This window comes from Bos grunniens, chromosome 9 (genome assembly GCF_055505025.1).
Source record: "Bos grunniens cultivar Pamir isolate PY7600 chromosome 9, Bosgru_T2T1.0, whole genome shotgun sequence".
Lineage (NCBI taxonomy): Eukaryota > Metazoa > Chordata > Mammalia > Artiodactyla > Bovidae > Bos > Bos grunniens.
In genome coordinates, this window is record NC_141173.1 from 97,028,514 (window position 1) to 97,054,863 (window position 26,350).

A 26,350-nucleotide genomic window follows, 5' to 3' on the forward strand; every position below is an offset into this window, starting at 1 on the left:
ATGGCCAAGGTGGCAAGAAGTGATTTAAAAACCAGAGGCTATGCGGGCCCCCTATCCCCGCACCATGGCTGCAGTACCTGCTTTATTGCAGTTCCTTCAGGCTCTGTTTACTGGTCTGTTTTTACTCTTTCGGGCACTACTTTGTCCTACCATTGCCTCTTTTTTTTTTTTCTTCTAATTTTATTTTATTTTTAAACTTTACATAATTGTATTAGTTTTGCCAAATATCAAAATGAATCCGCCACAGGTATACATGTTTTCCCCATCCCGAACCCTCCTCCCTCCCCATACCATCCCTCTGGGTCGTCCCAGTGCACTAGCCCCAAGCATCCAGTATCGTGCATCGAACCTGGACTGGCAACTCGTTTCTTACATGATATTTTACATGTTTCAATGCCATTCTCCCAAATCTTCCCACCCTCTCCCTCTCCCACAGAGTCCATAAGACTGTTCTGTACATCAGTGTCTCTTTTGCTGTCTCGTACACAGGGTTATTGTTACCATCTTTCTAAATTCCATATATATGCGTTAGTATACTGTATTGGTGTTTTTCCTTCTGGCTTACTTCACTCTGTATAATAGGCTCCAGTTTCATCCACCTCATTAGAACTGATTCAAATGTATTCTTTTTAATGGCTGAGTAATACTCCATTGTGTATATGTACCACAGCTTTCTTATCCATTCATCTGCTGATGGGCATCTAGGTTGCTTCCATGTCCTGGCTATTATAAACAGTGCTGCGATGAACATTGGGGTACACATGTCTCTTTCCCTTCTGGTTTCCTCAGTGTGTATGCCCAGCAGTGGGATTGCTGGATCATAAGGCAGTTCTATTTCCAGTTTTTTAAGGAATCTCCACACTGTTCTCCATAGTGGCTGTACTAGTTTGCATTCCCACCAACAGTGTAAGAGGGTTCCCTTTGCTCCACACCCTCTCCAGCATTTATTATTTGTAGACTTTTGGATCGCAGCCATTCTGACTGGTGTGAAATGGTACCTCATAGTGGTTTTGATTTGCATTTCTCTGATAATGAGTGATGTTGAGCATCTTTTCATGTGTTTGTTAGCCATCTGTATGTCTTTGGAGAAATGTCTATTTAGTTCTTTGGCCCATTTTTTGATTGGGTCGTTTATTTTTCTGGAGTTGAGCTGTAGGAGTTGCTTGTGTATTTTTGAGATTAGTTGTTTGTCGGTTGCTTCATTTGCTATTATTTTCTCCCATTCTGAAGGCTGTCTTTTCACCTTGGTAATAGTTTCCTTTGATGTGCAGAAGCTTCTTAATATTCCAGGTCTACATAAATGACATTCTCCCCTTATAGGGATTGCAAAGGAATTGTTGCGGAGCGTAAACGACCTTTGATTGCTAGGGCGGGGGTCTAAGCGATCCTTAACCCTAGGGGATCAAATAAATACAAGATGAAACACCTGTGGGCAGGCAGGTGCGCTGCCTGCCGGGGCTGGTGGGCGCGCGCGGGGGCTGTGCGTTTCTTCACTCCCCCGCCCGCTCTCCGCGAGCCCTTTAAGGCGCCTGCGCGGCGCTTGCGTGTAAGTGCGAGGCGACGCGTGGCCGCACTCACTGGGCGCCCTCCGCCGAGCTGCTGCGTGGCCATGGACATAGGCGCCGATGAGTTTGAGCAGAGCCTCCCTCTGCTGCAGGAGCTCGTCCTGGGTGCGGACTTCGTGGGTAAGGCCCCGGGATCCCAGGCTTTGGCGCCGGAGCCGGCTGGCCGGCGCTCCTGGGGAGGGTATGGTTCTCGGGCCAGACCGGGCGGGAGAGGTGAGGCCCAGCCGGGTGGTCTCCAGGCCACAGGAGACTCAAGCAGGGCTCCTCGGAAGGACAGTGGGACTCCTCAAGTTTGGGCAGTGGGATGTTGGTCAGCAGTTCCATTCGTAGCCCCCATGTAGTCCAGGTGGAATGGGGTGGCCTGGCATCCTCGCTTTGGCTCCCTCTGTTTTCCTTTCTCGACCTCACCTGGCTTCTCGAGTGCCAAGAAGGTGAGCCAGTGCTTTTGCTACCTGCAGCGTTTATAGCATGAAGAGCCTTGCGATGGTCTGTGCCTGGGGACTCTTTTTTTTTTTTTTTTTTTTGCCTTCCCTGCAGGTCTGGACATAGAGTTCACGGGCCTTCGTTCTAACCTGTCTGGGCCCCAGCAGATCAGGTAAAGCTAAAGCTGCCTTAGAGCTGGGCTGGAAAGCCTCTTCTGTGCCCTGGTTGGCCAGCATTACTTAGTAGCGGGCACCCTGTTGGCAGCAGCTGGGCAGGACAGCTTTTTTTGGGGTGGGGGGGGTTGCGGACCTGGCTGGCTTTCCACAAAAGGCAGGTTCCCTAGTTGTTGTAACAAGGAAAGCGCTGCCCTGGTTGAGAGCTGCTAACCCAGCGTGGAGGCTGCTGCCTTGATAGCATCTCTTTGCCTCTGGACTGAGACGTCTGTTTTTCTCACAGTCTGTTTGACTTGCCATCAGAGTGGTATCTAAAGACCCGTCAGAGTGTTCAGCAGTTCACCATCTGTCAGATCGGTGAGTTTAACCTTCAGCTGTTTGTTTTGAGTTATTGAAAAAAACCTTTTTTTTATTGTCTCTGTGTTTCCTACTGGTAAAACCTCTTTGGCGCCGTTCTGAGACACTGGCTGTCATTTTGCATGCTCGTTTGGTGTTTGGCCATGTCTTGCCTGAGAGACCTAACTCTTCAGAATAAGTAGAAACTTGATCTCCATGCCGGAATCAACATTGAGGCACTTGGACCATCTTCCAGGGGAAAGTGTATGTTTTCTTTAAGCAAAAATCATACATAGCAAGATTATACTATAAATATGTTGTTCTGCATACCCCCCCCCCCGCCCCCGCAAATAGAGCTTTTTCTATATCAGCTTATACAGATTTCCGGTTCAGTTTAAAAATTTTTTTTTTTTAATTGGAGGAAATTACTTTAAATATTGCATTGGTGTCTGCCATACATCACCATGAATCAGCCATAGGTATACGAATGTCCCCTCCGTCTTAAATCTCCCACCCCATCCCTCTAGGTTTTCACGGAGCACCTGATTTCAGCTCCCTGTATCATGCAGCAAATTTCCACTGGCTCTCTACTTTACATGTGGTAATTTATTTGTTTAGCACTCCTAACTCTGTGTATGGTTTGGCTCTATCTCCTAATGATGAATGCTTTGGTTGCCATTTGTATGTGATGAAACAAGGTTGCATTGACTGTCTTAGCTCTTATATATTACTGTGCAGTCCTGAGTGTATGTGTTTGGTGTACTTGTAAAAGACCAAAGTAAATATTTTAGGTTTTGTGGGTCATATGGTCTACATATGAAGTTACAACAACTCAGTGTTGCCTTTGTTAATGAGGAATCAGCTGTAGTTAATACATAAATGAATTGAGCATGGCTGTATTTCAGTAAAACTTTGTTTAAAAAAAAAACAGGTCCTGAGATATTTTACTGATTGTTGCTTTTCCTGTGAATGAGTAACACCTGTGTGTGTTCGCTGTCTGTCTGCTGTTTTCTTATTTATTTGTCCTTTGCTGTTTTCTTATTTATTTTTGGATGCTGGATCTTCATTGTGCGGGAGGGCTTTCTCTAGTTGCAGTGCCCTGGGCTGCTCTTTGTGCATCCTTTGGAGCGTAGGATGCTCTTGTTGCAGAGCACGGGCTTTTAGTTGCCCGAGGCATGTGGAATCTTCCAAGACCAGGGACCAAACCCATGACCCCTGCATCAGCCTGCAGTTTCTTATCCACTGTATCATGAGGGAAGTCCTGCTGTTTTTCTGTTGTGATTGTGTTTAATTGTGAGTCCTCTTTGAAAGTATGGGAAACAGCACTTGAATATGTTCGTATTGTTTCCCCCTTCTTCAAAGTCTTTTACTTTTGATCTTTTTAACAACACAAACATTTAAAAATTGTTCAAATGTGTAAATCTTCATAGATTTTAGTGTCTCTTGTTTTAAAACTACAAAAGTGTCTTGTAAAGCAACTATACTGCAATAAAAATTAATAAACTAAAAACTAATAAAACTGTAAGTGTCAATATTCTGTGTTTGAACAGCCATTTACAGTTATTTCAGGAATTTGTGTGAATTACAGTTTGACGGTTCTCATGTTTTGACTCTTTCCCTTCCTCCCTTCATTCCTTTCTTCCTTCCTTTGTTTCTTTTTTAGAATTTATCCTAAAGCCTATGTAGTAACTTTGGGTGTAAAGAACTGACTCTTGATTTGATACTCAGAGAGGCAAGAACCCCATTCCAGTGCTAGAGGGGATATGTGCAGGACGTTTTTGAGTTAGCTTCCGGTAGCTTTTCTCTTGGCATTCATTCTGTCCACCATCACTCTTCTAGGATTGTCTGTGTTCTCCAGTATTGAAGGCGAGTCGAACAAGTATGTATAAAGACCTTTGGTGAAACACCTGGCTCTCGCCTGTTTCTCTTCTCCACCTGCTCCCCCTTCAAATTCTGCTTCAGGCTCTGACCCTTTTGGCCCTGGATGCCCCACAGTCTCCCTGCTCCCGGGCCCGCCACCCCGCCTCCCCTGCAGACGCCGGCTGGTCCTTCAAGTCTCTCAAAGCAGCACCGTCCCTGGGGGCTCTCCCAGCACCCCCCGGACCGTCAGTGCCCCTTGCCACGCGTCCTTCACTCCTGTGTGTTTCTTCAGGATTGCAGTCAGCAGTGTTACAATGAGGGGGACGCAGCTCCCAGGCCCCAGCGGCCAGAAAGGATGTGAATGGCACCCCCCTCTCTCAGTGGGGGTCAGACTGTGTGCCTTTGTTCACTGGCCCCCAGCACCAGTCATAGTACTTGAAACACAGCTGGCATTCAAATACAGCGAACCCTTGAATAACGCAGGGTTTGAACTGCCTGAGCCCACTTACACTCACTAAATACACACTGTGGTACTGTACGCCCCACAGTGGGGTCTGTGGGTGCAGAGGGCCTGTGGCTGGACCCAGGGCAGGCTCTAAAGTATACTCAGATGTCTGGCTGTAAGAACAGCTGGTGCCCCTAACCCCCATGTTGTTCAGGGGTCAGCTGGACTTCTCAAGGGGAAGGAGGAGCCCACTCGGAAGCCTGCTCCATGAGCCAGAATTTTAAGTGTTTTCTGTCTTTTTCTCCTTCTGTTTGTTTTTGTTGCTAGGTATGTAGCTCATTCATGTAACTTCTTCCTCTTCCCTACGACATTTGGGGTTTTGGACTCAGAGTTCTCTTTCCAGGCTTCCAGTGTTCAGTTTTTGAACCAGTATGGCTTCGACTATAACAAGGTATGGCCTGGGAGGAGGGGGCCCAGAGGGTTGAGGGGCCGGGCGTCCACCTGGTCCCAGTCCGCTTCCTGTCGCCCTTCTGACTTGTCCACGTACAAGCGGACGACAAAGGTTTCTTTCTCTGCTGTCACACAGATGATGCCACTGACTCGTTTCCTGGTCTCTCCCTGTCTTTAGTTTCTCAAAAATGGGATCCCCTATATGAACGAAGAACAGGAGAAGAAAATTAAGCACAACATTCTGACTGGGAACTGGAAAGTTCGCAGGTAAAGCCCGCTTCTCCGGGTGCTCTGTAGGTTTCTTTGTTGCTGCTGTGTTTCTGGCTTTGCTGGACGTGGTAACCTCACACTGTCCCCTTAAGCTGGGCTCAGCCACACATGACAGCCCGGAGTGCTGGTATGCTGTTCCTATGCCTGAGATCAGAAACCTCTCACTGCATAGCGTGGGATGAAGGGGCAAAAGAACTGACTCTTAACTTGGTCCTCAAAGAGGCAGGAACTCCATTCCAGTGCTAGAGGGGGAAAATGGCTCTGTGGGACTTCCTGTGAGAGCCTTAGGGTTTTTCAAGGCAGGTCACAGGTAACCTTGACCATGTGGCCCTGTAGCTCAGCTTGGTCATGTTGCCCCATGAGTTTGATCTGTGTGTTCCCCGAGGGCAGGGTCTCTGCCTTGTCTCTCTGGCCTCCAGTGCCTGTTGTATGTTAACCCGGTCGTGCTGTGGGGCTTGGGCCAGGCCTGCTCAGTGGCCTTGTGCGCTGGAAGGAGCCGCCACCTGGGCCCAGGTCTGCTGAGCATTGTGCGGTTCTGAGCCAATCCTTTAAGTTCCTTGGGTTTTCGGTTCTTTGCCTTTATCGGTGAGAGGGTTAAATTAGACAGCTTTTAATTCTGGAATGTTATGATTGTCTGGTCCAAATCATTATGTAACGTTGGAATTTTATCCTTGTTCTTGGTTTTATATAAAAACACTGCTTTGGAAGGGAAAAGCAACTTGAATTTTTAATCTTCTGTTATGTTCAAATGTTCGAGAAAAGGCTTTCCTTTTCTCCATGTGACACAGTGTTCTTGTATATCTAACACAGGAAAAGATGTACTTACCAAAGTTCCTTTCTTTTCCATTCTTCACCAGATGGTGCTTTTCCACCTCTGAGAGAGGCACTGAGGAGACGGACCCGATAGGCTCCCTTAGTGTTGGTTGTCTCCCAGCCCCTTCCCCCCACAGGCCGGTCAGCGGGAGGGGGGCGTGCCCCTGTGGACAGACCCGAGGGTGGAGGCCAGGTGTTTGGTTTCCTCTTGCGACACAAGACTCGGAAAAGAAATGGTCTCTCTGGGGTCCGTTTTCTTGCCAGGATCACAGGGTGAAAACAGGCGCCTTCAGAATCCCCTCCCGCATTAGTGTTGTCTCACGTGCCCATTTTCAGCTCTCTGGACAAAGACCAGATCAAGGTGGTGATTGACGAGGTGACGCGCTGGCTGGACCTGGCGGAGGAAGGGGACTGGATGACCCTCCCTGGTATTGCTGGTAGGCAGGGGCGGCCCCCGACCTGGGAGTTGGGAGCGGGAACTGTCACCTGTGGGGAGCATCCCTTCTCCTCCGGTGGACCCTGGGTGTCGGCTCAGCAGACACGTGGTCCCTGTGATTAGATGGAGCTCTGACCTCGGGTGGGAGGTTGGGGGGCTGTCCACCTGTTCTGAATTTTAAGGTTGAGGAAGTCAGGTTCCGCTCAGCACCATCCTTTTCATCCCAATCCTTAGTGCCCCTTGGACTCTTTCTTTATTTCCGTTAATCTCTGAATGTTTCCCCCACAGTTCAGTGTGGGGTTGCTGCCCTACATTAGCAGTTCTCAGCCTTGGTCATTGGACCCCAGGGGTTGCTGAGACCCTTTCCATGGGGTCCATGAGGTCAGAATGGTTCTGAAAACATGGTTTGGCTGCTGCTTGCTGCTGTCCTTGTGCCATCTGCACTGGCGGTCCCGCAGCCCCTATGAGTGATGCCCCTGGCGCCTCCACACAGGTGGCGTGGGAGCATCTGGCCGCACAGCACTCATGTTCTTTGTTGCCACTTCCAGTTTAAAAAAATTCTGACTGAAGAACCTTGTGAGTGAAATAATAATTCTTAGTTTTATTAAATTTCAACATTTCATTGCTCGTCTTTTACAACGTTCTGTGCATCAGTAGAAGTATGGAAGAAATAAATGTGCGTGAAATATGGCTGCTGCTTCCTGCAGTACAGTGGTTACCTCAAGGAAAAGCACTTGGGCAGGATTTTGTGTTGAGAGCTGAGTTAGCTGCCTTCTATTTTTTTTTAATTTTTTTTTTAAGGAAAGTAATTTTTTTTTTCTTGGCCATGCTGTGAGGCTTGTGGGATCTTAGTCACCTGAGCAGGAATTGAACCTTAAACCTTTGGCAGTGAAAGCAAGGAACCCTAATCACTGGACTGCCAGGGAATTCCCCAAAGGAATATAATTTTCACTTGAAGGAACTGACTGGTTGTTTTGATGTGGGTATTTTCAGTCACCTTCTCAAGTGAAAAAAGTAAGCCTTGTCTTCAGGAAGACTAACCCCTAGTGTTTAGTAGAGATGAGATTTGAGCTTTCAGTCAGAAACTGAAATTTGAGATTTCATCTCTCACGGTTACCTCGACAGCTTTATGAGACTTTCTGATGAGATCAGTGGCCACATGTACGAGTGTGTCTTGATGGCATCTCATGATATGTGAGCATGTGGAAGGTGGTGTGTATAATCAGGAAACCAACATTCTCCAGATAACCGGTGCGTGGCGTCACACAATCATAGGCAAAAGTGTAATGGGTTTATTATTTTTCAAACCTTACAGTTTTTAGTGTCATGTGTATGGTTTTAATTTCTGACATGGTGGACATCAAGACCTGTAACCCACACACAAAAAGGCTCTTTGGGGTCCTCCGTTTGAGAGTGGCCCTGAGATCAGAGACTCAGAGAAAGCTGCCCTGGTTCATGCCGGGCCGCCCCCGTCACTCGGCCTGGGGACAGCGAAGAGCTGTCTTCCCACGTGCTTCCTCCATCTCTCTGCTGCTGCTGCCTGCGAGGCTTCTCCTGAGGGGAGGGTGAGCTGCCCTGCCAGCGTCTCTGGTGGTTCCGTGCAAGCCTTGTTTCCTTGCTGCAGGCTTCCAGGCCTTCGAGGTCCAGCTCGTACTGAGGAAGGCCCTCCCTGACATCTGGACGGTGCTGAGAGACCAAGGAGTGAGTTCCCACCTGGAGGGGCCAGCCCCCATCATTTCTGTCTCATTTGGCCAAATCGGGCCTCTGTGAAAGGCTTCTTCCCCCACTCCTTCCCGTTTGACATGAGGGACCACTTCTTTGGCCCCATTCCCGGGATGCTCCATGCTAAGTCCCTTCAGTCATGTCCGACTCTTTGCGACCACATGGACTGTAGGCCAGGCTCCTCTGTCCTTGGGATTCTCCAGGCAGGAATACTGGAGTGGGTTGCCATTTCCTCCTCCAGGGGATTTTCCCGACCCATGGAAAATGGGGATGGAACCTGTGTCTCTTACGTCTCCTGCATTGGCAGGCGAGTTCTTTACCACCAGCGCCACCTGGGAACCCCAGAGAGGCCTTGGGGCGTCTGCCTGGTGGCTCAGTGGTAAAGGGTCCACCTGCCATCGCAGGAGACATGGGTTTGATTCCTGGCCCGGCAGATCCCACGTGCCACTGTAGAGCCTAAACCCACGCACCAGCGGTGGAGCCTGGGAGCATTCCCAGGATGCGGGAGCTTGTCTCCTCCTCTTGCGCTCAGGTGATCGTGAAGAAGGTGAGTACGCAGCACCGCTGGTATCTTGAGACCACCTCCTGTGATCGAGAGAGCTGCTGGAAGGAGAAGATTCTTCTCTCCGCAAGGGGCTTTTCTGTGTTTTTCCAGATGCTGGTGAAAGCCCGGAAGGTAGGGAGAGAATTCTCTTTCCTTGGTCTTTTTGCAGTGTTTTGTATCTGACTGTAGGGACAAATGAGTCCTTCAACAGTAAACTCAGATTCCTTAAAATGAGTGGTTTCTTTTTGTTAACTAACTTTGTGGATCTAACCTTGTTTTACAAAGTCATGATAGACTAATTTGGGGAAAGACTGTCCCTGTGAAATATTACCATTCCCTTGCTCCTTTCGTGCACACAGGCATTTCAATACAAATTGACTTAAAACTGCTTGGGGACCACGTGTGTCTGCTTCACAGCTTAGATCCCAGTGTGGCTGGGGCCTCAAGTCCCTCTGACCCACTGGTTTGCCTTTCTAGCATTTGAGCAGTCCGGCTGCCTTTCACGGGAGTGGATTGCGTGTGGGGATGGAATTACCATGTCATCAGAATGCAGTGGGTTCTAAAGCTACACCCTTTGGCAGAGATAGCAGTTAGTCTACAGCGTTTGTTTTATTTTTAAAATTTCATTTCTCTCACCTGTCGATTTCCTCCAAGTAGCCCTTAGTGGGACATAACATGATGATGGATCTGCTGCATCTCCATGAGAAGTTCTTCAGACCTCTCCCAGGTAGGGCCGACCCATCCTTCTCCTTCCTCTGACTCAGCTTGCCATCGGGCAGGGGGGTGGGCCCGGCTTTGTGCTCCTGAGCAGCCCCTACAGGCATCGGGTTTCCAGAGAGGTCCGGCGCATCTGTGCCTGTTACTGTTTTCCCTGAACTAGGTGACTTTCTCGGAGAAGGCAGTGTCAACCCACTCCAGTACTCTTGCCTGGAAAATCCCATGGACAGAGGAGCCTGGAAGGCTGCAGTCCATGGGGTCGCTGAGTCGGACATGACTGAGTGACTTCACTTTCACTTTTCACTTTCATGCACTGGAGAAGGAAATGGCAACCCACTCCAATGTTCTTACCTGGAGAATCCCAGGGACGGGGGAGCCTGGTGGGCTGCCATCTATGGGGTCGCACAGAGTCGGGCACAACTGAAGCGACTTAGCAGCAGCAGCAGGTGACTTTCTCAGGGAGAAAAACTTATATTTGATTGATACTCCCCACCCCCCACCCCCGCATTACAGAAGTTGTTCAGTCTCACTGTAAAACTTAGTGAAATCAGAGATGTGCAGAAAAAACAAACTTGCCTTTAATCACGGCTGTAATTCTTAGACTTTTTGCTTTTTCTTCTGTTTTGACTTTTCCATGGGCTTCCCGGGTGTCGCATTGGTAAAGTGCCTGCCAGCCAATGCAGGAGATGTAAGAGACCTGGGCTTCATGCCTGGGTTGGGAAGATCCCCTGGAGGAGGAAATGGCAACCCACTCCAGTATTCTTGCCTAGAGAATGCCATTGACAGAGGACCCTGGTGGGCTGTAGTCCATAGGGTCGCAAAGAGTCGGTCGCACACACACACATAATCTTAATTTGCTTTTTCCTTTGTTTTGGCTTTTACATATTTGACCACACAATGTATTTTATTCCGTTTGGCTTTTTTTCCACTCACCCAAAGCATTTATTTATGTCCTTAACTTGAAATCATTTCAGTGGCCATACGGTACTGTCTAATGGCTGTCCCGGTCTTTTCCATGACGGATGCTGTTGGACACACTGCAGTGTGATGGAGTGTTAACAGCATGCATTCAAGAGTCATGCTTGAATCCTCATTCTATCCCTTGTTACACATGATCCTGAGCAAGTTACTTTAATGTAGCTGTTCTGTTTCCTTGTCTGTAAAATGGGGATGATCATAGTATCAGAATTGGGGATTAAATGAACAAACACTGCTCAGAGAACACTATTCTGCTGTTCAGTCGCTCAGTCATATCCCACTCTCTGCACCTCCATAGGCTGTGGCACACCAGGCTTGCCTGTCCTCCACTGTCTCCCAGAGTTTGTTCAAGCTCATGTTCATTGAGTCAATGATGCCATCCAACCGTCTTATCCTCTGTCACCCCCTTCTCCCGCCCTCAGTCTTTCCCAGCATCAAGGTCTTTTCCAGTGAGTCGGCTCTTTGCATCAGGTGGTCAAGGCATTAGAAAACACTAGCATAGCTGGAAAGGGGTGAACAGTTTCCCTGAGACTTTTCTAGGAAATGAATTAATAAAACACCTCAGGTTGAGCATCTTGAGAGATTTGGGGAAGAATTAAGTGTCAAATAATCACTTCCCCCAAACTAAGCAGACAGGCAAACAAAGAAATTGCTGAAACAAAAGCTATGGCAGAAAGGCCCCTGGAGGCGACCGGCTGGCCCCATGGAGAGAGCTGTGCAGGTGCTGGGGGTGGTGAGTGGCCCAGGGCGGGGCAGGCGATCCTCTCACCTTGTGAGGGTCCAGAGTTAATGCCCCAAACTGGGAGACCACTGAGCAGCATAAGCTTTGTTTAGAAGTGGTGGGAGTACACACCAAAGGAAAAAATTGAAGATCACTGCCGTCAGGGAATAGGAAATGGGAGGTTAATGAGGAGAGGGTGAGCAGAGAGATTTTGGTTTGTTGGTTTTGCAGTGAGCCTCTTTAAAAGGTATGTGGTATAATTTTGACAAATATGCAAATTATAGGTGATTTTTATCAAGGCACTTACAATTTTTAACTTACTGGATTTTTCTCTGAACAGTTATTTACAGATTTCACATTTGCCTTTTCAGTAATCTCTTTCTCCCTTTTACCATTGACTACAACTTTGCAAACTGCATTAACTAAGGTTGGTTATAGACAATAGTCTGAATTTAATGGAAAACTGTTCAACTTCTGCTGTAACAAAGGGTAATGTCAGGTTGGTTTAAGATTCAGAAATCCTTAATGATGAGGAGCAAGGATGTTTTCAATTCCTGTTTTGTTTTATTTGCTTTAGTAACCAGTGTTGGTGACAAGCTAGATTGGAGAATTTCTTCCCATTTTTACCGTGAACTCACTTCTGACTACCTGGGTCTTTCCCTTCAGAAACCTACGATGAGTTTAAGCTGAATATCCACAACCTATTTCCTGTTCTCATTGACACCAAGAATGTGACAAAGGATATCTGGAAGGTAATTAAACTCCTTTGGGAAAGGAACACTTCATTAGTCCCAGGAACATTTAGCTTTCTCACTCTTTTCAGAAATTGTTTCGTGAACCCTTTTCTCATATTTTATAGCCAGTATTGGTTTTTTAATTTGACTACCTGTGAGTCATATTGGCTTATATGTGATCTTTTTTTCTTTCCCTCCTTCAAGTTCTCATGCTTTGACTTATTGCTGTCTAGTTCATGGGCTTATTTAGATGGGTCAACAGAACAACTTATTCTAGAGCTTGGTAGATACCTTGTGTGTGTTTCAATGTGCTTAAAAGTTGTCAGGGTTGGGGGGCAGGGACCCCGCTTGAAAAATTTTACAGAGCATTCGGGTCAAGGAATTTCAACTCAGATAACAAAATCACCTGAGAAGGTGAATATTGATACCTGGGCCACACCTTTAGCTCCTCTGGTGTGGAGGGGCTGGGAGCGGCATTTCTCCAGCTGCCAGGTGACTTCTGTGGTGCGGCTGGGGTTGTGCACTGCCCATGGAGAAGAGAAGCACCCAGCTAGTTAAGATCCTGCTTAAAAGTTAAACTGAGTGTTCTAAATAAAGCCTTAAGCTGACGCCACAGAACTGGGACTGGGTTACTTGGTACGTCTTTGCCCAGGGACACACTTACTGCTCGTACCTATATTTGCAGCTCTGACGGTGTGCTGTGATGCTGCCCGTCTCTACGTAACTGAGTCATAGGGCAAAGTGGGGAGGACGTGGGGGCTGATCTGAGGGAGTGAAGATAAGGTGAACTCTAGGACTTGGTGACCTGGCAGGTCCTTAGACTGCCCAGCGACCATATGAGTCCCTGGCCACAGTTTGATGCCATGGAGTCCTTAAACACTTGTCTTTGAGGGAAGATGGTATGAGTTGTTTGTGGCAGTGTTTGTTTTTTTTTTTACTGGAGGACAATTGCTTTACAATATTATGTTGGTATCTGCCATACATCAACATAAATCAGCCACAGGTATACATATGTCTCCTCCTCTTGAGTCTCCTTTCCACCTCTTACCCCATCTCACTCCTCTAGGTTGTCAGAGGGCACCGGGTTGAGCCCCCTGGGTCCACAGCAAATTCCCACTGGCTATCTGTTTTACATACGGTAATACATATGTTTCCACGCTACTCTCCCGATTTGTTGTGCCCTCTCCTTCCCACACTGTGCACCAGCTGTTTTCTCAGTCTGCATCTCCTTTGCTGCCCTGCATATATGTTCATCAGTACCATCCTTCTAGATTCCACATGTATGTGCTAATATACAGTATTTGTCTTTCTCTTGCTGGCTGACTCCACTCTATGCAGAGTGGAGTAGATGTAGATTCATCTACCTCATTAGAACTGACTCATGCATTTCTTTTTTTATAGCTGAGTAATATTCCATTGTATATATGTATGTGGCAGTTTTTTTCTAGGCTGGGTTATCGGGTCCCAACCAAGTACACTAGGTACTGTCATTCACAGTTAAGGAATAAGGACCAGGTGTGCGTGAAGAGGACCTGGAGTTTTCAAGGTCTTTTAATGGCCACTTGGTAATACCCGAGGTGCTCGCATGCTCAGTCGTGCTCAACTCTTTGTAACCTTGTGGACTGGAGCCCACCAGCCCCTCCTGTCCATGGGATTCTCCGTGCAAGAATACTGGAGTGTGGGTAGCCATATCCTCCTTCAGGGGGTCTTCCCAAACCAGGGACTGAACCCTCGTTTCCCGCACTGTAGGCGGACTCTACCACTGAGCCAGCCACCTGGGAAGTCCATTAAGCAGAGAGGAAACAAAACCTCAAATGTCTTACTCTCCCTCATTTGTTTTCCATAATTACAGGAACTCAATTTCCCAAGGGTTTCAAATCTCTCAGAAGTTTATGAAGTCCTGAACAGGTAAGGAGGCTGTTTTCGGGGGGTGCTTAGAGAGCAGGGGCTCCCAGCTGGGCCAGTTTTGTTCCCTAGGGCACCTTTGGCAGCACCGAGACATTTCGGTTGTTTCAGCTCAGGGAGCTCCTGGCACCTCGTGAGCAGAGGCCAGGATGCACAGGAGAACCTTCAACACAAAGAATTCTCCAGTCCCAGATGTCACTGGTGCTGAGCTGAGGAACCCTGTTCTAGAGGGGAGGGGGCCTGGGAGGGGACTTAGAGCTGTTTGATTTCAGTTCAGTTGCTCAGTTGTGTCTGACTCTTTGCGACCCCATGAACCATGGTGCTTTCTGTTTGGCCAGGGTTTTATTTCTCTTGTGATCTGTTTGATTGTTGGAGTGATAAGCTCCATGGGAACAGGTTTTATTCTTCCTTTGCACTCTTTCCTTTGGGCCTAAACAGTGCGAGGCACAGTAGGTGCACATTAAACTTCTGAGCTACTGAATGAACCTGGTACCTGGTCAAGTTCCTGATCTTCCCACGGGAATAGCAGTCCAGTTTTCCCTCATGCCTGGCCATACCGCGGACATGTGCCGGTGGGAACGTGTTGTCTGCAAGGAGGAGGCTGGGGTCTGCTCTGCCGGCTCCTCCCTCCCCAGCTGGTGTCTTTCCCCATCCTTCACCAGCTCCCGGAGCTTGCTCAGCCCAAGTCCATTGAGTCAGTGATGCCATCCAACCATCTCATCCTCTATCATCCCCTTCTCCTCCTGCCCTCAATCTTTCCCAGCATCAGGGTCTTTTCCAGTGAGTTGGTTCTTTGCATCAGGTGGCCAAAGTATTGGAGCTTCAGCTTCAGCATCAGTCCTTCCAATGAACATTCAGGACTGATTTCCTTTAGGATGGACAGGTTGGATCTCCTAGCAGTCCAAGGGATTCTCAAGAGTCTTCTCCAACACCACAACTCAAAAGCATTAATTCTTCAGCGCCCAGCTTTCTTTATGATCCAGCTCTCACATCCGTACATGACTACTGGAAAAGCCATAGTTGACTAGACGGACCTTTGTCGGCCAAGTAATGTCTCTGCTTTTTAATACTCTGCCTAGGTTTGGGGCGCGGAGGGTGGCTGGGGGCAGTTGCAGGTGGGACCTCTTAGGGAAGAAGCTGTCTCTGTTGGTCACCGTCGTCCAGCCACGCCCATGAGTGCCTGGCCCGGTCCCCAGTGGCCTCTTACGAGTTTCCAGGAGGTGCTCTTTCCTCTACTCACAGCATCACTTACTTGCGATGTGACAGTGTCCTCTGGCCTCTTATGCTTCATCTTTTTTTCCTTTCTCACACGGACCTCCTGGTCCTTGTGAAGCCAGAGGCGGGAATCTTTCAGCGTCCCCTCCTCGCCTGCAGACGTGTCTGCGGTGTTGTCACCTTCAGCACCCTCTCTCCCGTCACATCGGATCCCCTCCAGTGTCCTGCAGGGCAGGAAGGGCTGTCCTCCCTTTTACCTTTTATTCCTGTGGTGTCGGGAGCTCCTACCTGGTAGCTGGTTGTCCCTGACCTACTTTATTTCTTGTGCTGAGTGATCACCACTGGAGTGATCTTCTACAACGTGAATTCGACTGGATCCTGTTTCTCTTCTGTGGTTCTTGACGCCCCCATGCATCACCCGAGCTCTTTCCCGAGCCCCTGCTTTCACCGCGGGCTGCGGCCACACTCAGGTTTCGGCGTCACAGGTCGGGGCTCGCCCTTTGCGTCGTGTCTCCGCCTGCTCTTCTGTCGGCCCCAACACCTGGTGCCACCCGCTGTCCACTCAGCCCCACTGATTTCCTGGGCTCAAGGCTTCCTGGAAGACCAGCACCGTGGGCACTGCATTCCTCGGGTGCGCTGGACAGTAAAGCCCCAAGGGCAGAGCCGGCCCGGAGTTGGTCCTGGCGCCTTCCTGGGGTCACACGTCTGGTAGATGCTCAGAAAGATGCAGGTGGAGCTTCTCACATTGCTGTTCTTTCCTCTGTCCTGTTGCCAGGTTAATGAGACCCATCTGCCCATGCCTAGATCCCTGGTTTTTGTCTGCTTAAATTTTACATTCTATTAGAAGCACAGTTTGTTGTGATTTAAAAAGAGTCCTTTTTAAATCGCACACTGTGTGTGTGTGTCTGTACACACATGTGCACAGTCACGTCTGACTCATTATGACCCCATGGACTATAGCCCACCAGATTCCTCCGTCCATGGAATTCTCCAGGCAAGAATACTGGAGTGGGTTGCCATTTCTTTCTCCAGGGGATCTTCCCAACCCAGGGACTGAACCCCCGTTTCTTGTGTCTCCTGCAACCACAGGCAGGTTCTTTCCCAACTTCGCCCCCTAGTCCCAGTATGGAGGGCACTTTTGGTTAACTCGAGAGGGTGAAGGGCACACAGAGGGACCGTTTTCAGCGAACGTTCTTTACCTTTCTTCTCTCCTAGTGACTTGAACCCCACCAAGAACTCTGGGCCGGTGATCATTCACGCCAGCAGGTGTGAGAAGTACGGTAGGTCCCCTGGGCCGGGCTCCCACGTGGTCAGCGTGGCTTTGAGGTGCTGGCGCTCAGGCCAGTCCCCACGTGGAGGTGTGGGGGGGCCAGGTGGGGCTTCTCCAGCGCCCTGTCCATGTTGTAACCCCTCCCTCAAAAGGAGCAGTCCCAGGGGCCGTGAGTCTGTTGGGAAGTCCTCTGCTTCCTGCTTCCATGGGTCCTCTTGCCACCATGTGTGTGAGGGGGACTAGGTCAGGGTGGCATGAAGCTGGGACAAGGGTCATGGTCTCTGGAGGAATAGCCGTGGGTGTGTTGTGTGTGCATGGCCGATGTGGGTGTGTACCTGGGGGACCTGGGGGCGTGCCCTCTCCCAGGCTGCGTTCTAATGGCTGTCCTCGTGCTTCTGGGGAAACCCTGCAGTGGAGACCAAGTACCCCCATGAAGCGGCATACGACGCCTTCCTGTGCGGGTCAGGTGAGCGCCGCCGCCCCCTTCCAAAGTTGGGGGTGGCTTGCGTCTTCTTTGCAATAATCCCCCACTGTCCCTGGGCACCCCCCGCCCCATTTACTTCCAGGTGGGCGGCCCCTTGGAAGTAAAGCCTGAGTTTGCGTATCACGATAAGGTGGGCGGGTGTGCCTTGGTGTCTGTCACGTTGCTAGCTTCTTCTCTTCCAGTTCTGTTGAAAGTGGCGCACCTGCTCCTGTGGAAGGTACACAGGTGAGTGTCGCTCTCATCCTGTGACCGGTCCGTGGTCGAGGGTGAGCCAGGGCCGCGGGGCACCCACGCTCTCCCAGAGGAGGAGGATGCGTGTTGTGTAAACAACATGTTCATGAGCAGCGGGCAGCTCACCTCCATGGGTGGCCTTCCCCCCTGACCCCTGGGCTGGTCCCTGCCCTCCTGCCTCTTGTCCCAGCCTTGGGAAAAGTCCCTGTCAGGCCAGGCCGTGGGTGAGGCTCGGGTCCCAGTGCCGTGTGCCCGCTCCATCTGTTACCCTCCTGTTTCCTCATACCGTGTGAATCACAGTGAGCTGAGAAAACAGAGCCGATCCGGGGGACAGATAATCCGTGCCGGGTTCACAGTCGGGCTGGGGGAGAGGGCAGGGACTTGGACTAAGGCACCTGCAGGGGAGGTTCTTAAAACCCCAGACTGGAATCGGAGCCGCGCATTCTCAGGGCCTCAGCCTCCCTGCAGGGCCCTGCTCGTGGGCACCAGCTGCACGTGTGCCTCACGCTCAGCAGCACCACCCTTGCAGCACACGTGTGCCCGGTAGGATACAGCATGCCCGGGGCAGGAGCCGAACAAAGTTGTGTTCTCTGGGGCTGACCTAAAAGTTTTCAGACTGTACCCTGTTCATCTGGGTATTGCCTGCACTTGTCCATTTTGGCAGAGGGTACCATACTGGCAACCCACTCCAATATTCTCACCTGGAGAATCCCATGGGCAGAGGAACCTGGCGTGCCATGGTCCATAGGGTCGCAGAGAGCTGGACATGACTGAAGCGACTAAGCACGCATGCACTGTACATAGAAATAGCCTGTGACACGCCGGTGTGAAGCTTGTAACTTGTGAGATGTTGATAGCTTAAGAAATCCACCCCCTCCCTGCCCCCATCTCTGTCTTCCCTGCACCCTGACAGCAGGGAGCAGTGGAGCCTTTTGGTGCCCTGGTATCTGGGCCTTGCCTCCTTCATTTCTTTTACTCCTCACCACCTAACCACCCTCCTTGGTGTAGAGGGGTTCTGTGGCAGCCCAGGCCCTCCTGACCCCATGGCTCCTACTTTCTCGGACGTGTGGCGGGGGCTGGTGACAGAACCAGGCCGTGGGGGGAGGGACGGTCCTTTGGACAAAGTGGGGGGTGATGCCCTCTCGAGGGGCGACAGAAGGGACCTTCCTCTCATTCTCTGACCTGTGGCTGGTGCTCATCAGCCCAGAGGTGTTCACCGAAGTGTTGCCAGCAGATGGTGACCCCTGGACGCTCCCCCTGGGCTGGGGCTATGCTGAGAGCTCACTGGTTGTGAGGGGGACATCCAGCAACAGGAGCCCTAGAGCTTGCAAGGAGGGGTAGGAGGGTGGTGTCGGGCAGCGCAGTCCCGCTGTCCCCAGGCCCCAGCTGCGGCCGAGGGCTGGGCACGGCGCCCGTAGGCTGAGCACCACGGCGTTTTCCGCCCTCGCAGCGCTGTTCCCATCCCCGAGCCCAGCTTCCCGCTCTACCTGGACGTGCTGGCTCCCTACGTGAACCAGGTGAATCTTATCCGAGCCGGGGTCCCCAAAATCGTAAGTAGACTTCACTCTGCCCTTTGTAGGGGAGGGGGACAGGCTCGTGCTAGGATGCAGCATGCTCCTCTGGGCTCTCTAGGGCTTCTGACAGGAGCCAGACTCAGAGTCGAGAAGGGTGCTCACACTGAGCCTGTTATTTTCTTTCTCGTGCTTCCATGCCAGAAGCAAGGTGACCTCGCTTGTTCCTTCTTTCTCTTCCACCACCACCACCCCTGGCAGACAGGGCCTTTCCTAGTTTCTCTTTCAGGATGTTCAAGCTGGGTGGGTGGTCAGTCCGTAGGAGCTGTGGGAAATCTCTTCTCCCTGCCTTCTAGAACAAGCTGGGTGGGTGGTCCGTCCATAGGAGCTGTGGGAAATCTCTTCTGCTTCCCCTCCCTGTCTTCTAGAACTTTGCGGGCCCAGACTCCCCTAGCATCCGCCCCCCCATCCTCATCCTCACCGTCAGGAAGTGGCCTGGGGTCAGCGAGCAGCAGGTCTACCGCGAGTTTCAGAACCTCTGCAAATTTGACGTCAGGAGGCTCACGCGGAGCCAGTTCCTGCTCATGACCAATAAGTTCAAGGAGTAGGTGCCTGGGCTCTCGGCCCGCCCCGCCCCCGGGAGCAGGCCAGGCCCCCGCGTCCCTGACCTCGCCCTTCCCTTGGCAGCACGCGGAGCATCCTGAAGGAGTACAGGTGCCACCCGACACTGCGGATCTCCCTGTACCGCTACTGGAGACACTCCCCGGACATCAACTGCCTGCTGCAGTAAGTGGCCGGCACGGAGCCTGCCTCGCGGGGCTGGTGGTCCCCGAGCGGGGCGAGTCGACACGGCTTGCTGGCTGGAGTGTGTTGTAAAGGGGTCGTAGACCCATAGACCCGTAGAGCACGGTGGACCTCTTTGCGACCCCCATGGACTGTAGCCCACCAGGCTCCTCCATCCATAGGATTTTCCAGGCAAGGGGACTGGAGTGGGTTGCCATTTCCTTCTCCAGGGGATTTTCCCAACCCAAGGGTCAAACCCAGGTCTCCTGCATTGCAGGCAGATGCTTTACCATCTGAGCCACTAAGGAAGCCTCTCCTGTAGGGAATAGCAGATTATTACTCGAGCATCTGCAATGCAGTGGCAACCCACTCCAGTATTCTTGCCTAGAGAATCCTGTGGACGGAGGAGCCTGGTGGGCTGCTGTCCATGGGGTCGCACAGAGTCGGACACGACTGAAGCGACTTAGTATGCATGCATGCATTGGAGAAGGAAGTGTCAACCCATTCCAGTATTCCTGCCTGGACAATCCCAGGGACAGAGGAACCTGGTGGGTTGCCATCTGTGGGGTCACACAGAGTCGGACACGACTGAAGTGACTTAGCAGTAGCAGCAGCAGCAGCAGCAGCAGACAATGAACAGGTGAATTGCATGGTCTGGTAGGTGATGAAAGAGAAATGAGCAGGGTCAGGAGGCAAGAGCGGTGGCCTGAGGGGAGATTGCTCTTTGAAGGGGAAGATGGGGGCCCTTGTCGAAGACTGGCCAGGAGGGAAAGGGAGTGAGCCAAGCACACGGACAGTAGAGGGACCGGCATCCGTCCAAGCAGAGGGGGTGGTGGAGAGGGGGGCCCTCAAGTGGGGCCTCCTAGTGTTGTCGAGGGGCAACGAGAAGCCACTGAGACAGGACGGAAGGGGCAGGAGGCGAGGCCGCAGAGGCTGGCAGGTCCCAATGGAGAGGAGGGCGCTGGGTGAGGACTGGGCGAAGCTGGGTCTCCATCGATAGTCCTGGCAGAGCAGTGGCGCATCGCTCCTCACTAAGACACTGGGGGACACAGGGCAGGAGTCGTCAGGAAACCAGGCCACCTGGACACACGGTTCCATTGCAGCTTGTGCCCCTCGGTGACAGAGGGGTGATGGGGGTGGTGGAGCTGGGAGCCGACAGACAGGAGCAAGGTCAAGTTTAAATCCAGGGTCTGGCGCCTGAGCAACTGGGAAGATGGGACTGCTCTTGACTGAGCTTCAAAGGTTTCGGATTCCCGTTAGGGGCCAGATCCACTGAAAACCACGTCGTCATCGTTGTCTAGTTGGCATAAAAACTCCTTCTATGTCAACCGCATGGTGGTGGTGGAGTCGCTCAGTCGTGTCCGACTCTTGCAACCCCATAGACTGTAGCCTTCCAGGCTCTTCTGCCCGTGGAATTTTCCAGGCAAGAATACTGCCATGGGTTGCCATTCCCTTCTCTGTGCAAGCCACACCGTTGGCATATAAGTAAGTTCTTTATGTTATAATCCCAAGAAACTATTAGCTGTGGCTTGTGTATGCATTAATACTACTTGTTGTCTGCTTATAAATTAAACTTTTCTTGTTTTGAAGTGAGATGTCTTTTTTTGTAGATGTCATATGATTAAGATATCATATTTGTAGATGTTCCTTTTGAGCATCTACATATATGAAATTTGAGAAACGTTAAATAATATAACCATGGGAAAATAACCTGCAGAGATGGAAGCCTGAGCAAATGTTTCGATAATAGGCAAAGAAACTAGCAAAACAGGCAAGATATTTTGGTGACAACTAAATTTAAATGAAATCTTCATGCAAAATCCCATTAAAATAAATGCTGAAAATTCTGGAGAGAGCAAAAACTCTTGGCTGCTCAGAAGTCCATTTGCCTCTCCTCCTCCAACGTAAGCCACCAGGGAAGATGCCCTCTGCGTCCCAGGGCTGGTCCAGCCTCGAGAAAACGTGGGCTCCGGAGGCACACAGAAAGAACATGCCATCCGGGCAAGCGGAGGTGGGAAGGGAGAGGGGGCGGAGCCCGCGCCAGCCTCACCCGCTGGGTGCAGCCGGGGCCTCCGCGCGGGCCAGGCTGCTGACCCGGGTCCTTGTCTTGCAGAGTCTGCAGCGTCATTACCACCTGGGCCTTCATTGCGTTTCTCCTGGGAGGAGCTGGCCTGTGAGGGCAGTGAGGCCGCCTGCAGCTCCGTCCTGTCTGCACGCGACCCCCGTAGGGCTGTTTGCCTCACATCCTCCGTGCAAGTGGATCGGTACCGTCCCCACAGGGAACTGTGTTCTGGTTTCAACGTGAAAAAGTCTGTAAATATTATCACCGATAAGTCCTTTGTTTGTGGCCCAAACGTTTCTTTCTATAAATGACTGAGGAGAAGTAACGTCTCCTGGGCGTTTAAGCTCACGTTCCAGAGCATCTTCTGAACGGACAGCTAGGCATCCAGCGGAGCTGGCCACTGAGCGAGCCAAAGGCTCTGTTATTTCTGGCAGAGAAATCATTAGCCAATCGGTTGACAGGGATCTAGGCCTTAGAAATGGCCTACGTTTTAGTAAAGGGGAAAAGTAAAGCCAAGTGTCCATGTGCACAGGTGTTGATCTGTTTTTATTTATTTTGGGGTTTCTCTTTGGGGTTTTTTGGTTTGTTTGTTTTTTGGGTCAAAAATAGTTTTTACTGAGGAGAAAAGACTCCAGCCTACAAATGTGCTACTTGTAGTTAAAATTTTATATGTTTAAGTTGCAGAATATAGTATTTCATAGGTTAGAACAGAGAACAGTTAATATCAGAATCATGGAAAATGCCATGCAGAACAAGTAAATAGGACATCGTATTGTTAGGTTTGTGTAGCTCAACTCTAGTGAGTGTAAAGGTAGGTTGATTTTCCTTATTCATCTGTTCACTGATTCAGCAAATATTTACTGAACTTCTATGATGCCTAAGATGTTAGAACATGTCTTTTGGATGTTTATGGTAATAGTCATTTAGTTTTTGTTTTTTAATTAGGTTGCCATTTATAAAATCATACACGGCCCCTGATGTTTTGCTAAGAAGCTTCCCCTCGGATAAATAGGGGTAGAGCAGACTACGGTTTTATGGTCCATGTTTGAGATAAACATTATAAACCATAAAGCATTAATACTCACTTTGGAAACAAAGTGACCTGTAGCACAGGTGTGTGCCCCGAAACAGGTAGGATCAGATTCTTTTCTTTCCTCAGCAGTGACGTGCACGTCACTTGGCCTTATCGGGAGCTGTTCTCTGTGGGGGGTTGAACTTGGCTGGGCTGTGTGCTCAGCCTTGAACTTGACTTCATTATTCAGCAAAGCCTTGAGCTCTGTGCAAAAGAGGTTTTTTCCTCTGTAAAAGCAGAAGTGTTAAGAGATGGCAGTCACCCAGAAGAAGAGTTTGGAAGCTGCCATTCTGGAACTCCCCTGTCGTCCTGGGGTGTGAGTGACACGCTGACTGATGGGCTGCTGTCCCTACAGCCTTCCGGGCAGCTCTTGTGTTCAGACCAGTGAAAGGCTTCCCTCGGTCGGGGGAAGGGGGCTTTGTCCATCTGTCCACACAGCGTCTTAGGGGAATTTTTTTCTTTTTTTAATTTATTTGGCCGCACCAGGTCTTAACTGTGGCATGCAGGGAGTCTTAGTTGGCAGCATGTGGGATATCGTTCTCTGACAGGGATCGAACCCGGGCACCCTGCGTTGACAGCACTGAGTCTTAGCCACTGGACCACCATGGAAGTCCTGGGCATTTTGTTTTGTTTTTGTCTTCCTAGTGGATATTCCTTTGTGTATGCTGTGGAAAATTCCCACTGTTTATGGGCTTTTGGGACCCTGTCTCATGGATGTGAGCCGTGCAGTCAGTAAGCAAACCTGGGAAGTGAAAACAGATTTCTCAGCTGAGCCTGTGCAGTGGCCATGTTGACCTCCTGGTGTCAGGGCGCTGAGCGCTAAGCTGTCTTAGTTCTGGAGCAAGAGACCCTGTAGTTGTTTTATCGGATGTTACCCATTTGCTCTTTAACTCTTTGTCTCTTCATAAGTTGTTGCGGAGTCCGTGCTAAGGGTGCCCTCACCAGGGCCTCTGTGCTGCAGTCAGCGTCCTGCTGTCCATCCGTCCGTGGGGACCCCGGCTGGCCGCATGGTCTGCTTTCCCTCCTGGAGGAGGCTTTGGTGGTGGGATCTGAGCTGCTCAACCCATGACCTCGATCTGCTTCTGTTTATTAACTTCCCTGAGGATTCTCCACGGGTGCCGCGCTGGAGGTGCCGAGTCCAGGAAGCGCCCTGCTCGTACCACCTCCCACCCTGTGTCCCCAGACAGAGCCTTGGGGGCTTGGGGGGCAGCTCTGGGGCTCCTGCCCCCGCTCTCTCCTCAGCTCAGCTAGTTCTTCACGTCGGTGCATCTTGTGCCGTGCCTTCCCCGTCATCAAAGGAAAGAACCAAAGTGAGAAACAGATAGAGCAGACTGTCCCCTCCAGTCTGTGTGTACATGAGTGTGTGTGTCTCACGTGTTCCACTGTTTGCCTGTCTTGGCTGCGGTGAATAATGCTGCAGGAAACGGTGGGTGTGCATATCTCTCTTGGATAGTTTGTTTTCATTTCCTTTGGATATATACCCAGAGGTGGGACTGCTGGATCATATGGTAGTTTCATTTTTAATTTTTTGAGAAACCTCGATGTCGTCCTCCATAGTGACTGAACCAGTTTACAGTCCCACCAGTCGTGCACATGGGTTGCCTTTTCCCCACAGCTTTGCCAATACTCAACTTGCAACCTGTCGTCGTCTTGATAATAGCCATTCTTACAGATGTGAGTTTATCTCATTGTCTCATTGTGGGTTTGTTTGTTTGATTTTTTTTTTTGGCTGTGCCACTGGCTTGTAGGGTCTTAGTTCACTGATCAGGGATTGAACCCAGGCCCTGGCGGTGAAAGCGCCAAGTCCTGAACCCCAACCCCTGGACTGACAAGGGGATTCTCTCATTGTGGGTGGTTTTGATTTGCATTTCTCTGACATGGCTCAGTGGTGAAGAACCCACCTGCCATGCAGAAGGTGTAGGTTCAATCCCTGGGTTAGGAAAATCCTCTGGAGAAGGAAATAGCAACCCACTCCCAGTATTCTTGCCTAGGAAATCCTGTGGCCAGAAGACAGAGGTGGGCCACAGTCCACGGGGTCGCAGAGGAGTCCGTCACAACTTGGCGCCTCAGCAACAACAAACAGCAACAATTAGTGACGCTGAGCACCTCTCATGTACCTGTTGGTCATTTGAACGTCTTCGTTGGAAAAATGTCTATTTGGTTTCTCTGCCTGTTTTAAAATTGGACTGTTTGTTTTTTTCTTCATTGAATTATGTCAGTTCTTTATATACTTTGGGGTGTTAACCCCTTATCTGATACAGATTTCCCCCACTCTCTGAAAGCAGAGCTTTCCTATGAAACCTTCTGAAAGCCCCAATGGAGCAAAGTGAAGAAGCAGTTACCTGAGGACACATGTTGCTCGTAAAATGTCCAGATGGATGGGGATAAAGCACAGATGCTCAGAGACAGTGAGGACCATAGAGTGGGGTGCCAAGGTGCTAGAGTGTAGCTCCTGGGGGAGGAGCCTGGTAACGCCAGTCTTGCTCTTGAGGTGACGCTGCCCCTAGGACGTCTTGCTGCAAAACAAATACTGAACACTGTCTCTGCTTTTTATCTTTTTCCATAAAAATGAAAAACTTGATTCCTTTCAGCTAGGAATATCAGGTACTAATGTAGGCCTTTTGAAAAAGCAAAGTGGCTTAAAACCAAAAGTGGGGGAGATCTCTCCATGGTTGTGCAGCTCTTTCTCCCATTCTGCAGGCTGCCTTTTTGTTGTGTTGATTGTCCATTTTGCAGCGCAGAAACGTTTAAATGTGATGTAGTCCCACGTGTTAATTTTTTTTTTTCCTCTTTGTGCTTTTGGTGTCATATCCTAAAATCATTGCCAAGAGCAATGTTGAGAGGCTTCCTCCTTATATTTTTCTCCTAGGAATTTGATAGTTTCAGGTCTTAGGTTTAAGTCTGAGCCCCTTCGAGTTACTTTTTGTGTGTGGTGTAAGATAAGGGGTTCATTTCATTTTTCTACTGTATTCAGTTTTCCTAACACCTTTTGTTGAGACAACCCCTTCCTCATTATATGTTCTTGGCTCCCTTAAGAAATATTAGTTGACCATATTATAAGATCTTAATTTTATCTTTATCATTCATTATAAGAACTCATGCAAGTCCTCTAGAATGTTTTATGTAATTAAGAAGGGTAAGGAACTTTCCTGGCAGTACAGTGGTTGAAACTGTGCATCTGCTGCAGGGGGCCCAGGTTCGATCCCTGATCAGAGCACTAAGATCCCACATGGCACAGCCCCAAAAAAGGGGGAAAAAAACAAAGTAGTGAATATTTATGGATGGACATTTCTTACAATTTCGTGTCTATAGGACTTCACTGGGTACCCCCCCTTCTCCTTGCAGCAATGTAACTGCTGTGGAAACAGGACGATATTAATATTCTTACAGATCAGAGCAGACAGGGGTCCCCATGAGAACTGGGGATGAGAAGGCAGGGGACTAATGTACAACCAGAACTGTGGGCTTATTTGGCCACGTAGAGTCTTATTTACCTGAAGACCTGAAAACTCCACTTTCCACTCGTGGAAGAAATGAGCTAGTCTTACCTTTAAGATCGCCACATGCTAGTTTTGATCCAGATACTCTGCTTTTGTGTCTTCCAATAAATACAATGTGTGAAATTTCTAA

The 26,350-nt window shown here is 49.9% G+C and overlaps 1 protein-coding gene across 4 annotated transcripts; it reads left to right on the forward strand.

Annotated features, from left to right (window-relative positions):
• Positions 1-1,548: 1,548 nt before the first annotated feature.
• PNLDC1 (PARN like ribonuclease domain containing exonuclease 1) lies at positions 1,549-26,350 on the forward strand. Of its 4 annotated transcripts, none has more exons than XM_086316654.1 (19): positions 1,549-1,685; positions 2,103-2,160; positions 2,445-2,518; positions 4,337-4,376; positions 5,130-5,253; positions 5,431-5,519; positions 6,672-6,772; positions 8,396-8,472; positions 9,026-9,169; positions 9,695-9,764; positions 12,120-12,205; positions 14,040-14,095; positions 16,523-16,587; positions 16,990-17,043; positions 17,244-17,286; positions 18,743-18,842; positions 19,232-19,407; positions 19,491-19,589; positions 21,700-26,350. In XM_086316654.1, exons 1-19 carry the CDS (start codon positions 1,610-1,612, stop codon positions 21,761-21,763), a joined length of 1,596 nt encoding a protein of 531 aa, XP_086172780.1. In that variant the 5' UTR covers positions 1,549-1,609; the 3' UTR covers positions 21,764-26,350. The 4 variants fall into 4 exon arrangements, 3 of the variants coding, with proteins under 3 accessions (XP_086172780.1, XP_086172781.1, XP_086172782.1); XM_086316655.1 differs by having other exon boundaries at positions 18,743-18,809; XR_015132483.1 differs by having other exon boundaries at positions 18,743-19,407.